The sequence below is a fragment of the Geotrypetes seraphini genome, chromosome 5 (assembly GCF_902459505.1).
Source record: "Geotrypetes seraphini chromosome 5, aGeoSer1.1, whole genome shotgun sequence".
In the NCBI taxonomy this organism is placed as follows: Eukaryota; Metazoa; Chordata; class Amphibia; order Gymnophiona; family Dermophiidae; genus Geotrypetes; species Geotrypetes seraphini.
The window spans coordinates 102668917-102683330 of record NC_047088.1 but is presented as its reverse complement, the minus strand read 5'-3'; the positions used below and the strand labels follow the sequence as shown (position 1 = coordinate 102683330).

The 14414-nt window shown below is 41.1% G+C and overlaps 1 protein-coding gene across 4 annotated transcripts in view; it reads left to right on the top strand.

Moving 5' to 3' along the window:
• Nucleotides 1–9547, top strand: part of BCKDK (branched chain keto acid dehydrogenase kinase) — a 122145-nt gene extending 112598 nt beyond the window's left edge. For all 4 annotated transcript variants that reach the window (XM_033945050.1, XM_033945053.1, XM_033945051.1 and 1 more), the window contains 2 exons: nucleotides 4399–4560; nucleotides 8676–9547. In XM_033945050.1, the coding sequence (XP_033800941.1) occupies nucleotides 4399–4560; nucleotides 8676–8820 (307 nt within the window). In that variant the 3' untranslated portion in view covers nucleotides 8821–9547. The remainder of the gene's footprint in view (nucleotides 1–4398; nucleotides 4561–8675) is intronic.
• The last annotated feature ends 4867 nt before the right edge of the window (nucleotides 9548–14414 follow it).

Sequence of the window (14414 nt, the reverse complement as noted above, 5' to 3'; positions counted from 1 at the left end):
AAATGTTGCACCTTAAACTTCATCTGCATTTGGATGCCCTGTCTTCCAGTCGCACTAGACACCCCCCCTCCCCCGCAATGTCTCTCAATCCTCTTGTGATTCAACAACTTTGAATAATGTCTCATCTGCACATTTAGAAACATAGAAGATGACGGTAGATAAGGGCCATAGCCCATCAGGTCTGCCCACTCTCCTGACCCACCCCCAAGTCTACTATCCTAGGGATCCCACTCCTGGTGACAGGTTCCCTTGGCTTAACCCTCTAAGGCACAGGTGTCAAAGTCGGTCCTCGAGGGCCAGAATCCAGTCGGGTTTTCAGGATTTCCCCAATGAATCTGCATGAGATCTATTTGCATGCACTGCTTTCAATGCATATTCATTGGGGAAATCCAGAAAACCCGATTGGATTCCGGCCCTCGAGGAGGGACTTTGACACCCCTGCTCTAAGGGATCCCACATGGGCATCCCATTTGCTCTTAAATTCTTGCACGCTGTTTGCCTCGATCACCTGCACCGGGAGCTCGTTCCAAGGATCAACCACTCTCTCGGTGAAGAAATATTTCCTGGTGTCGCCATGAAATTTTCCGCCCCTGAGTTTGAGCGGATGCCCTCTTGTGGCTGAGGGTCCTTTGAAAAAGAGAATCTCTTCTTCCATCTCGATACGGCCGGTAATATACTTAAACGTCTCGATCATATCTCCTCTCTCCCTATGTTCCTCGAATGAGTACAGCTGGAAATTTTTCAGCCTTTCCTCGTACGATAGATCCTTGAGCCCCGAGACCATCCTGGTGGCCATCCGTTGCACCAACTCTACTCTCAGACATCTTTTCGGTAGTGTGGCCTCCAGAATTGCACACAGTATTCCAAATGAGGTCTCACCATGGTTCTGTATAATGGCATTATGACTTCAGGCTTCTGGCTGACGAAACTCCTGCGGATGCAACCTAACAACTGTCTTGCCTTAGATGAGGCCTTCTCCACATGATCAGCAGTTTTCATGTCTGCGCTGATGATCACTCCCAAGTCTCGTTCTATTGAAGTTCTAGCTAAGGTCTCACCATTCAAGGTGTAAGTTCTGCATGGATTTCTGCTGTCGAGGTGCATGATCTTGCATTTCTTAGCGTTGAAGCCCAGCTGCCAGGTCGAAGACCAAAGCTTCAACAAATGTAGGTCCTGTGTCATACTATCGGGTGAATTGCCGTCTCTCACTATAGTGCATAGTTTGGCGTCGTCAGCGAATAACGTTATCTTACCTTGAAGCCCCTGTTGCCATCAATCATTTTTCCTTATTTTCAGGTCACTTATAAATCTGTTAAAAGGCAACAGCCCCAATGCAAATTGCTAGTGTGACTTAGAGTCCTAATGCTGCTCAATGAATTCACCCCGTAATGTAACAGAGTGTAAAGATTTTGAACAAGTTCCTAAAGGAAAGATCTATAAATCACCAGGGTAGGTTTTGGGAAATCCACTGTGTAATTCTATGCAAATTGTTTTTGTAGGATTCTAATAGGTGTTTGTGACTTGGGTTGGCCATTGTGGGAAACAAGATACTAAGCTTGATGGATGGTGGTATGAACTAGTGTGGCAGATCTTAGTTTTTACTTTTTACAAGAGACAGAAGAACAAGTAAAAGGCTTCGACTTAAAACAGCATGGTCATGGCTGGAAGAAAATGTAGATGTTATAGGTGACATTAATTGTCTGTAAATATGTAAATGAAAATGCTGACTGCATTTTTGGTCTTCAGTCTTATTATTTAGTGAAAAGTTTAGAATGCCTACCCCAGTTCTATTAAAGAAACTTAAGAAATGATTTGTCTAGAGCCCATATTAATCATTTGCATGAGCAGGAAGAACTAAGGTTAAAGTATTAAACTATAACAGTGAGGAGGACATAGGGCTAGATTCACTAAGCAAACCGATCATGTACCGATCAGTTTGCGACCCCTTAGTGACAAAATTCCCCTCCAACCCGATTCACTTACCTCTCTGCTGACCATCCTCCGATCCATGCATGCAAATGAGGGGAGATACATTCAAAAGTAGTAAAGGCAGCGATTGACAACACATTCAGTCCGATCCGACTGGGCTGGCCGATCAACTCCAAAAGTGACTGCTGGGGACCAGTCGTTCAGTGGGTTCCGACTGCATATCCTGCTCTCTGCCCTGAAGTCCTGCCGCCCTGCACTGCCCTTCCCCGCTCTGCGAGCCTGTGGTTTTAACCCGTGGGTTTAAAGCTGGTTAAAACCACAGGATCGCAGGCTCAAAACTACTTAAAAAAAAAAGATTGCGGCTCTGATGGCCCAAAGGTTGGGAGCAGGAGGGGTGCTCGGTCCCTCCTGCTCCTTAGGCTCACCAACCCCTCGGCTGGGCCGAGCCTGGCACTCCCCCTACCCCCCCCCCCCCGACATCCAAGTTGGGAGTAGGAGGGTGCTTGGTCCCTCCTTAGGCTCACCAACCCCTTGGCCGGGCTGAGCCCAGCACTCCCCCTCCCCCCAACATCCAAGTTGGGAGCAGGAGGGGTGCTCGGGGAGAGGAGAGAATAGTGGCCACTACTAACTTGATGTGCTCGGGCCCATCCATAACTATACCACTGCTGTTAACCTGTCTTTTGGAATTATTGTTGTGCTAATTCATTCCTTTGCCTTGTTCTTTTATAAAACAAGTTGAAACTAAAATGCAAACATACAGCACAAATTACAAAGGTATTGAAAACTGCCCTGACTTTTTTGTATAAAAGGTGATGTACCAAATCTTAATAAAATATTGAAAGACAGGAAACAGAGCATAGGACTTTTGAACATTCCTCAAGTGCTTGTTCTCGTTAAATCTAAATCAATTCTTACTCAAACCCTCATTTAGCAAGAAGACTTATAGCCCCTCTTTGGAAAACTTAACTAAGGATCATCTGTGCTCAAATACCCCTTAAATACGAAAGCAGTGTTGCAAAAAAACAATAAAAGTGAAAGAGAAGACTCTTGGGGACACCCGGATGCAACTTTGAATATAAAAAGAAGCTGGTATACTGGGCTGTCATAATCTTGGCCACACACTGACAAAAGATTCTAACCACTTAAGGTATAAACCAATCTAATCAAACTAATAGAATAAAGTGATCAAGTTCAAAGGCAGATAAGTGAAGCAGGATTTTTTTTTTTTTTAAGAACCTGATCCAGATCCAAATAATAAGAGAAGCTCAATCCTATATCACCAGTAGCACATATTTAGTCCCACTGTTATCTTCCAAAAAAGAAGAAATCTGTCACAATACAGAATGCTTATAACACCCATAACTCATTGGGCACAATGGACTGAGGACTCTGGTATTTTAATCTGCAAGCCACTTTTCTATAATAAGCAAACCAGTGAAATCATGCAGGATTGTTTATTTTGGACTGTAAACATTAATAAAACATGTCATAAAGAGTAAAATGGCAATATACAAGAGCTGAATAGTGACCACACTCAGAGAGTGATAAGGATCAAAGAAAGAAGTAGTTGAGGAATCAACAGATTTTATTTAATATTATTTTTTTTGTTAAGATATTTTATCATATTACATCAATATAAACATAATTAAGATATGAATTCCAAAGCAATTAATACACTGTCAAAATCAAATAAACCAATTAAGGTGAATATCCATCTAGCCCACAACTTGAAGAAAGACAACTCTATAGTTCAGACAACAACAGGAAATCAAAAAATAGGAGTAGAGGAGGGAAAACCTTTCCCCCTTTCACAACCTTTAATATTATTTTTTAAGTATATCAGGTTTTCTTTTCCCCTTTCTAAATTATCCAAGGGGCTTGCTAAGGAGCATTCATCCTAGACTTACATCTTATGAGCCACTAGCAAGCCTCATAAGATTTTAAAGTAGCCTGACTATGAGGACATGAGGAAGGACAGATCGCTCACATCTGGATGCCAGGTTCACTAGCCCCGCCCCCAGCACAGTGAACAGGCAGTGTTGTACAGAATTTCTGATATCCAGACTACAAATTTTAAGATAGGTAACAAGGATCTCTTACTCTAATTTTCCTCATGTGAGGTGCCAATATCAAACTTATTCGACGGGTTTGTCTGAACTCCCAAACACCTCACCTAGACTAACTACACCTCCAATGGCCCCCTCTTCCCACTCCCTCCACATCCCACTGCTCTACGGCCCATCTATTCCTACTCTAAACCAATGCTGTATCTCTCTATACCCCCCGCACTCCCTATTCCCTTGACTCGCATCGATATCTTTTCCCAAAGTATCCACACTGTATCTTTCCATTACTGTATACCGTCTTAAACTGAAAATGTATGACGGAATATAAATAAAGCTATTATTATTAATCAAAAAAAGTTGTATACAAATCCCTTTCCCTAATTCTTTTTTTTTTTTCCTGTAGAATTTCAGACCGTGGTGGAGGGATCCCACATGACCATCTGGATCGGGTGATGGATTACCACTTCACCACAGCAGAGTCAAGCACCCAGGACCCACGCATGAGCACACTGTTTGGAAGTATGGTGGACATGGTGAACAGTGGCCAGTCAGGGCCCATGCATGGGTAAGGAAGAAGTAGAGATACATAAGCAAATGCAGGTTGTTGAAGAATGGGGTCAAGGGAAGGAGGGAGGGTGTAGAGGAAAAGAATGAAACTGATCCAAACTTAAGAATTTATATAGAGGATATAGTCTTATCCGATTAGCTTTTGCTGATGAGCTAGAAACCAGTTGGGTTCTGAATTTATAAAGGAACAGGTTGCTGTAGTTTCAAAGACTGTGTTGATTAGTTTTGAGTAATTAAATAAAATCTTTCCTTGAGACTACTGATCTTGTGAACCTTACTTCAAGCACTAGTAGTTGCTCAGTGTACTGGTCAGCCGCTGTGATATTTCAGGAAACTACATCAAGTTCAAAATGCAGCCACCAGGATTATCCTTACCTTTTAAAACTTGTGAAGAGTTTGGAATTAGGATATCTGATGGGAGCAGTTAATCAACATACAGGATGGTAATATTTTAAGGCCTTCTCAGAAGGGTTTATTAGCAATATCTACAGCTAAGTTATCCAGTGAAAGAGAACCTTCTTAGTCCTGGCTCTGCAAGTCTGGAATGTACTGTACAGGTCAACTCTCTTAACTGCTGAGGGCTAGATGCACAAAACTGTCTGATCGTGTACTGATGGTCGCTGAACTAGGTTGACTGGTTTAGTGACAGATGAAATTTGCAAATCCAATGCTCAAAACGGCTCACCACATGGTTTTCTGTGCGGTCGTACATTCTCCGATTCTGGCATGCAAATGAGGTCATTAATATTAAAGAGCCATATGATTGATGGCCTAACATCATATACCATAGTCGTATTGCTAAGTCTGACCCCCCAAAAAATAACAGGTGCCCCCCCTAATTCTTTGAACTACCCCTGTACCTGTTCAAGAAGTAGACAGCAGGAGGGATGCCCAGTCCCTCCTGTTCGCAGGCCCGCCACTCCAAAATGGTGGGCTTTCCCCTTCCCGGTGTATCCTGGGGAGGGGCCTAAGGCCCTGTCTGGCTCAGACGCCTAAGGCATTATTATTATTTTTTTAATTGAGCAGATATTGTGCATGTGTAACACATGCAAAGCATCTGTGCCATTAAAAAGAAAAAAGCCCCAACAGCTGAGTGGCAAGAGGCTGCTTTGAGGCTTCCTCTGCTGCTCAGCTGTTTGGGCTTCCTCAAACTGGCTCTGTGCATGTGTCAGTTGCTCTCACAGCGACTGATTGGATGGGATTATGGTGAATCTCTGCAAATCATTTGCATGCAAACTTGTTGGAACATCGATTGCTGTTACAGAATCAGACAAAATAATCAGACCACAGTGACCCTCACAGACTTAGCGACCATGTTTTATGCATCTAGCCCCAGACCACAGTGACCCTCACAGACTTAGCGACCATGTTTTATGCATCTAGCCCTGAGAATTTAATTTATCTATTTATTTAAAATATTTATAGTTGATACCACTTAAAGTTGTGGGTGGAATACAACAAAGCATACCCCATGAAATATTCAGTTCTTAAGAAATGTTCACATATCGATGTCAAATCTGTTTTTTTATTTATCTCTGAAAAAGAAAGTGATGTAATTGCAGGTAAACCAAAAAAATGTCCTTGATTTACTCATGAAACAAAAGATATCCACAAAAATGTGTGTATATCCTCCCATTTAAAGTGGCTCAAATCACATACAGGTGTATTACATCAGGTGCACATGATTAGAACATCATTACTCATCATTTTAAAGGAGGGTTGCCTTACTTAAACCTCAGACATTTAGTTTGGTGTGCTCATGACTGATGCGGTGAGAATGAACATCATGGTGAGATCGACAGCTGTCTGAAGCCTTCAGAAAGAAGAATGTAGCAGTTTTTGTAAACCGCTTAGAATTGCCTCTTGGTTTTATTTACAGTATATTAAATAAATTGAACTTGAACTTATAAGTCTTGTAAGGGATTTAAAAAGATCTCAAAAGAATTAGCCATTCCACGGTCTGGAAAATTAGCCATTCCATGCTCCGGAAAATAGTGTACAAATGGAGGACTTTCCAAACAACTGCCAACATGCCCAGGTCTGGCTGTCCATGCAAGTTGACCCCCAGAGCAGACTGCAAAATGCTAAAAGAAGTCTCCAAAAATCCTAAAATGTCATCACAGAACTTACAGCAGGCTCTTGCTACTGTTGATGTGAAAGTGTATGCCACTACAATCAGAAAGAGATTGCACAAATTTAACTTGCATGGGAGGTGTTCAAGGAGAAAACCTTTGCTCTCTAAGAGAAACATCAAGGCCAGACTGAAGTTTGCCCGAGAGAATGTAGACAAACACCAGGACTTCTGGAATAATGTTCTATGGATAGATGAGTCTAAAATTGAATAATTTGGAGACCAGAAAAGAGGACACGTTTGGCATAAACCAAATACAGTATTCCAGAAAAAGAACCTCATACCAGCTGTGAAGCATGGAGATGGAAATATCATGGTTTAGGGATGCTTTGCAGTAGCAGGATCTGGCCAACTCACCATCGTAGAATCCACCACGAATTCTACTGTGTATCAGAGGGTACTTGAGGAACATTTGAGACCATCTGTAAGAAAATTAAAGCTGAAGCTGAAGCGGAACTAGACCCTGCAACATGACAATGACCCAAAACACTACAGTAAATCCACCAAGGACTGGCTGAAAACTAAAGAAATAGAGAGTCCTGGAGGGCCGATTCAAAACCCTGATCTTAATACCCTTGAGATGCTGTGGGGTAATTTGAAACAGGCTGTACGTACAAGAAGCCCCTCAAATATCTCATAGCTGAAAGAATTCTGCATTGAGGAATGGGCCAAACATTCCTTAGACCAATGTCAAGAGACTGGTAGATGGCTACAAGAAGTGTCTCACTGCAGTTATTTCAAGCTATTAGGGTGTCGTGTATCCTAATTTATTCCTCAGTTAGAATACACATTTTTATGGATGTCTTGTTTCATGAGTAAATCAAGGAAAATGTTTGTTGTTTACCTGCCATTATATCACTTTTCCAGAGATAAACAAAAAAAGATTTGACATCTATATGTGAATATTTCTTAAGAAAGAACTGAATATTTCATGGGGATGTCCTAATTTTTTCACATGACTGTACATAATTGTAATTGAACAAAATAAAAAGGCAAAATAAACAATGAAAATGTAAAGATTACAATTTAATAATCAATTAAAAGTACCATATTATGAAATGCTCTGTTTGCTCTAGAAATACACTCCTAATTCATAACAGAAGCCTTTTCATTTGAGGATTTATACATTATATATTAAGAACATAAGAAGCGCCATCTCCGGATCAGACCTTCAGTCCATCAAGTCTGGCGATCTGCACACGCGGAGGCCCTCCCAGGTGTACACCTGGCATAATTTGTAGTCACCCATATCCTTCTATGCCTCTCTTAAGGATATGTGCATCTAGTTTGCTTTTAAATCCTAGGACGGTTGATTCCGCAATAACCTCGTCGGGGAGAGCATTCCAGGTGTCCACCACTCTCTGCGTGAAGCAGAACTTCCTGATATTCGTCTTGAATTTGTCCCCCCTCAGCTTCATTTCGTGTCCTCTTGTATGTGTCCAATTGGACAATGTAAATAGTTTTTTCTGCTCTATTTGTCAATTCCTTTCAGTATTTTGAAGGTCTCGATCATATCCCCTCGCAGTCTCCTTTTCTCAAGGGAGAACAATCCCAGTCTCGTAAGTCGATCTTAGTAGCCATTACTAGTCTTGTGTTTTAGCTGCTAACCACTCCCATGTGAAATCAGAAGCCTGTAATTCCCATTCCTGTGTGGTGCTCTATTTTGTGTATCGCTATGGGTAACCTTTTAAAAGTGATAAATAGATATGGAAATCACTGCATGAGTAGGAAAATAAGGAGAGCAGAAACAGGAGGTTACAGGTGAAAGCTGGGGCTGAAATGATGGAAGACAGCACATGAATGCGAGAATTGTAAAGGTATTTTCCAGAGAGTGAACAGAATAACCCCACTCATCTTTATGCTGAATTATTAAATGTATTATATTGCTATCTTATTGCCTTGTAAAGGTAGAGATTCTTATGACTTTTTGTTTCTCTCCTTCCTCCTCCCCCCACCCAAAAAAAAAATCTGTTTCTCTTTAGGTTTGGATTTGGTCTGCCCACATCCCGAGCTTATGCAGAGTACCTAGGTGGTTCTCTGTGCATCCAATCCCTACAGGGCATTGGTACTGATGTGTACCTCCGCCTCAAACATATAGATGGTAAAGAGGAAAGCTTCCGTATCTAGAAGCGAGAAGGGAAGCAGATAATCAGACTGGGAAACTAAAGATCCTCGGTCATCACTGCTTCACCATGGATCTCATTTACTCAAGACTCCCAATGGAATCTATCCTAAATGTGTTTGATACCTAAGAGCTCTTTACTCTGATTTTCTCTTGCCTCTGAGCATCCCTGTTTAAAGGGACCTTTTGGACAATTTACTATGATCTTCCAGATTTCCAAAGCTCATTTGTTTTTAGTGTTTGTGAACTTGACTTTTTCAGTGTGGGAAGTGGAGTGAAGAGGTAGAATCGAGGACTATTGACCTAGATTGCCAACTGTTTAGTATTGTGTTGGTAAAATTTGTTAATGTACAGCTGTGATGATAGCTTTTCACTCCCATAATACAAGATCCATTTTCAAGCCTTTCCTTCATCAAAGGAGCAATGGAACTTTCTGTTTTTGTTTTTCCTTTACTTGTTAAACTCTGAAGCCTGTAGCCAGGGTACTTTATGCTACAGGATATCTGATGGCATGAGAGGAGACTGCTCTTCCCATCTGCTTCCAGAAGAGGTGAAGAATCTGGAGGAAAAAATAAATCATGTTCTTTATTATCCTTTATCAACATTGTCAAACAGTTCATGAAACCAAAATTTGATGACAGGGTTGCATTAGTCACCATATTAGTTTTGCTTCTCTTGAATTGCCAGTTTATTGCACTTTGAAAATACAGCTACAAAATTTTTATAAATATATGTTTGTGTACAGTATTTCTTTATTTGTAGATAGAGATAGTGATTATGAGAGAAAGCAAGTATTTACTGCTTATAGACTGCTTTCGACAAATTTAAATTCAAGGTGTGTGGTCTTGCACCAGCACAAAGGCAGAGAGCATGAATCAGTGAGAATGCATGATGACTATGATTTGTAGTTCACTAAACAGCTAACCCTTTTACTGCTTTCCTGCTTGTTGACTAGCTACTTAAGGCTAGATTCACTAACCCCCGATTCCGTCCCTGATTGCATGCAGGTCGACGAAGTCACAAAAGGCCTGCATGCAAATGGGGACAATCGTTGGCACGACCCCCACCCTAGATCATTGACACGACCCCCACGCTAGAAAGCTGCAAATTTTTTTTAAAAAAATTTTAAACAGCCCAGCGAGCCTGTGGTTTTAACCTGCTTTAAACCCACGAGTTAAAACCATGGGCCCGATGTGTGGAGCAGGGCAAGGAGTAGGAAAGCAGATTTGGGGGCAGAGAGTCGGGGCAAGGAGCAGGAAAGCAGATTTGGGGGCAGAGAGTCGGGGCAAGGAGCAGGAAAGCAGAGTCGGGGCAAGGGGCAGGAAAGCAGATTTGGGGGCAGAGAGTTGGAGCAAGGAGCAGGAAAGCAGATTCGGAGGCAGAGAGTCGGAGCAAGAGAGCAGATTCAGGGCAGAGCTGGAAAGATAGCAGGCAGAGCAGGAGATTGCAGTCAGAAATCTGTGAACGACTGGTCCCCAGCAGTCGCTTGTTTGTGATCGGCCAGCCCAGTTGGTGTTGCGGGGTTTTTGTTTATGAATCGCTCCCTGCCATCATTTGAATGCCGTTCCCTCTCATTTGTATGCGCGGATCGGAGAATGATCGGGACACAGGTTAGTGAATCGGGTCGCAAAGGGGTTGCAAACCGATCGGTACACAATCGGTTTGCTTAGTGAATCTAGACTTTAGTGCTGCAGTGATTTGGCTCTTATTTATTAAAAAATTTATACCCCAATTAAGGCCTAAGCTGTTTACAAGGTACATAAGCAGTTTAAAAAAATACAACAAATGTTAATAAATAGTAAAACTCTCCAATAATATTATTAAGAATGAATGACAATCAAGAAAAGGCCTCTACAAATAATGTCTTTAACACTTTTTTAAATCTCTAAATTACTGTTATAAGAGTAATTATTTAATTGGCTGCTTCTCAGTTTGTCATAGAGAAGTTCCTGAAGTGATCAGAATAAGCAGCACAGAACGTTCTGTACCTTTTATGTCTTCTCTTTGCTGCGAATAATAGTCACATTCTCCAGTGACTTAACATTGCCTGATAATATGTTAACTGGGCAAAGATCTGCTGCTCTTACTTGTCCTGGCAGTGTAATTTACTGGTCCTATGAGGATATAAAATTGAGGAACTGTGCTTTAGGGTGGTTAGGTTTGCTGAGTAAATGGAGATTAATCAGGTGTTGCAGGGATACTGAGGATTAGTTACAGTAATATGGCCAGGTTTAAATTCCATGTTGGAATATCATGCAAATTTTAAACTGAAGACAGAAATCATGAAGTGAGTGCCAAGCATATACCATTCAACAGTCTTAATCAGCAAATATACTGTATAACTGTAACCTCCAGCGACTGTCTCCCCACCCCCTTCTAACCTGGGCTATTAGGAAACACAGGGGGTCTTTTACTAAGGCGCGCTAAATGCTAATGCACCCATTATATTCTATGAACACGTTAGCATTTAGTGCATGCTAACATTTAGCGTGTGCTAAATCAGCTAGTGTGCCTTAGTAAAAGACCCCCCACAGTGAGCATGATGTTGAGGAGGTATAACAAAACAATATATCCAGCCACAAATATGATGCAATACACAAGAATTTCAGAGTCCTTTCTATTAACACTTTTTATTTTTTATTTTTAAACACAACAGGTGTTTGAAAAAAGGGTTGAAAATGTCTGCGGGCAAAATAACTATCTGAACATTTAACAGAGCCAGACCAAATTTAGCAGGAGTTAAAATGGTGAAAAGACACATTGAGTTGGATGCTTTTCTGTGGGGAAAAAAACCCAGTTCTAGCTTCTGCAGTAGACACACCTTGGTACACTAAAATAATTTTTTAAAAAGCTGTTAAGAATTGCCTTTTTAAAACTACCTTTCCCTTTTTTCTACTCTCCCAGACACAAACAAAACAGACACATGTATGTACATAGAATAATTCCACAATGCATGCTGTGTGTGTTTCCTCATCACATACCCTTCCTTGGGACATGTCTCTCTCTCCCTGTTGGACTAGTTTTAATGATTCAGATGTGTATTTTATTTTCTTTGTTGTAAATTCAACTGTGAACTGTAGTGACTTCATCATGTAGTTGGCTGCTGGTTACTCTATATACTACCAGTACATGGTGGAGAAGGAAGGTATTGTCGACTGTTGTGGGACAATGACATTGTTTAGTTACACTGTAAAAATTCATCATTTGAAATCTGATAGGGACAGCTAATGGCCTGATATATCATTATTCTTGATTTCATTGCATTCTTTCAAACCAACAGAATGTTTTGATACAGCTCTGTTCAACCATAAACACACATACAGTACATAGAGGGTTTAGAGAAATTTCCAGAAGTCATGCTCACTGCATGCTTTCCCCACTTGTTATATATCTGCTTGCTTGCAATTTCCCTGTATTGATACAAGCCAGCCAAACTGGTCTTCCTATACAAACAAAATTTTTAAAAAATAAAAGTCTAATGCCTTGTTGGCTTATTCCTTATAAGATGAGCAGAAACTAAATAACATCAAGCAGTTCCACTAAGAGGTCCTTTTATCAAGCCGCGCTAGCGGGGTTAGCGAGTCGGACATTTTCATCACGCACTAACGCCTGTTCAATGCAGGCGTTAGCAGCTAGCGCGGCAGGCGGTTTAATGCGCGGTATTACGCACATTAAACCCCTACCGCGGCTTGATAAAAGGACCCCTAAGTGTAAAAGGTCTATTTTGTTTTATAATAAGTTTCAGCTGTAGCCATTTGAAATATTGAGTTGCAGGCAGTTTGAGCTATTCTTTTAGTTTTGAGATAAAAATGTCATCTTTTCTGTTTGTACATATGCTTCAGTTTCCAAATTAATACTTTTCCATCATATCAACCTGTTTGTTGGTCTCCTAATATTTAATGGATTAGGAATTATATATGAAGATTAAATGGAATGATGTGTGTTTAGGATAGATCCAGTGACAGGATGACTTAGTGTGTGCTTTTTGGGTTTTGTGCTGGATAAATATTGTAAACCTGCTGATGCTTCAAAGAAGCTATTCAGGAAGTTATTGTTCATGTAAGTCTCTCACCGACAACTTTGGGGCTCTTTTACTAAAGTGTGATAAGGTTATGAATTTAACTGCATCTTCAGTGCAAAACCTAGTGTATGGTAAGTGTGAAGCTTTTGCTGTGAATGCAGGAGATGTGCCCTGAATCTTACCTGCATTTACCACACAGGGCAGACAGTTATCACAAGGGCATTGTGATACATTCAGTGCCTGATTGGTAGGAATACCTTCACTATCAAATACCACATGTATAGTGATGCTGGCTCACTCACAAAATATATTTTATATAATTGCCTTTAGATTGAATCACTGCCCCCCCCTTTAATTTCTATACCCATGTGATAACTCACATATAGGTCACCCAGTCCCACCAGCAGCAGCTGCAAGCATAGTGTTGCCTCTTCCTTCTCTATGCTGTTGCTTTCATTTATACCTTTTCCTGGTGCTGCAAAGCCATTTCATCCACAGCATGAGCCTTCCTTTGCAGGCCTATGCTCAGAAGCACCCTCTATCCAACATGAAATGCATCTGGAGAGTTCTAGTGATGCACTTGTCATGCAGAGGGCATGACCTGATAGGGCACCTGAGCAATGGCCTGTTTTGGAAGGCCTGCACCAGTGCTGAAACAGCTTTAAAGCCCTGGGAATAGGTATGAATGAAAGTGACAGCGGGGAGAATAGAGGGGGGGGGGATACTATCCTTACAGCTGCTGCCATTAGTACTAAAGGAGATCCTGTGGGAAAGGGACATGCTGGAACTGGAGTGTGTGGGTAGGAAAGGCTGGCTAGACTTGTATATGTCATACCCTCCCCTCCCCAACTTTTGACCTTTTAAAATAGTCAATTCCTTGTCATCCTGCAGATTAATCCAAATACCTGTGTGTTATACCTATCTATCACAGGTGGAAAATGTCTGATACTAATAATTCCCCTATATTAGCCTTGAATGAAAAGGCACTTTTGCTTATTTGTTTTCTTTCTAAACTCTTAAGAATGATTAACCATTTGTTTCTGAATAGCGTACTATGTGTGTTTTGGAAAATTACCCTCATAAGGGCCTCCCTTCTTGTCAAAATATTTCTGTACAATACCTGCAAGTTCTTTAAAATCAAAAGCGTCCATATTTGAGGCTGCAGAAGTCTGCCTTGGTTCGTGGGCCTTGCCCATATATTTATATAGCCTTCTAAATGTCCCTGTCTGTGTGTAGCCTTTGAGATTGAAATGCTCCCACTTATGAAGGAGAGAGACTTTAGTTAAAAGGTAGAAAAATGAGGTAAAGTGTTTTAGGCAAGAGTCACCGGCATAACAAATACACTTATGCCCACACTTGCCCACACTGGTTACTACCTGAAATTTACAGGCAGAAGTTTAGCAGGAAAAAATATAAGAAGTTTCTTAGAAGAGCAGAGATGCCAGCTGCCAGTTCCAGTCCACACTGGGCCTTTCACCAGGGCAGAGACTGATAAGAAATAGAATTAAGTTTCAAGTTTTATTAAAATTTTGATGAATCGCAATATCATTAATTCAAAGTGATTTACAATTAAAAAGA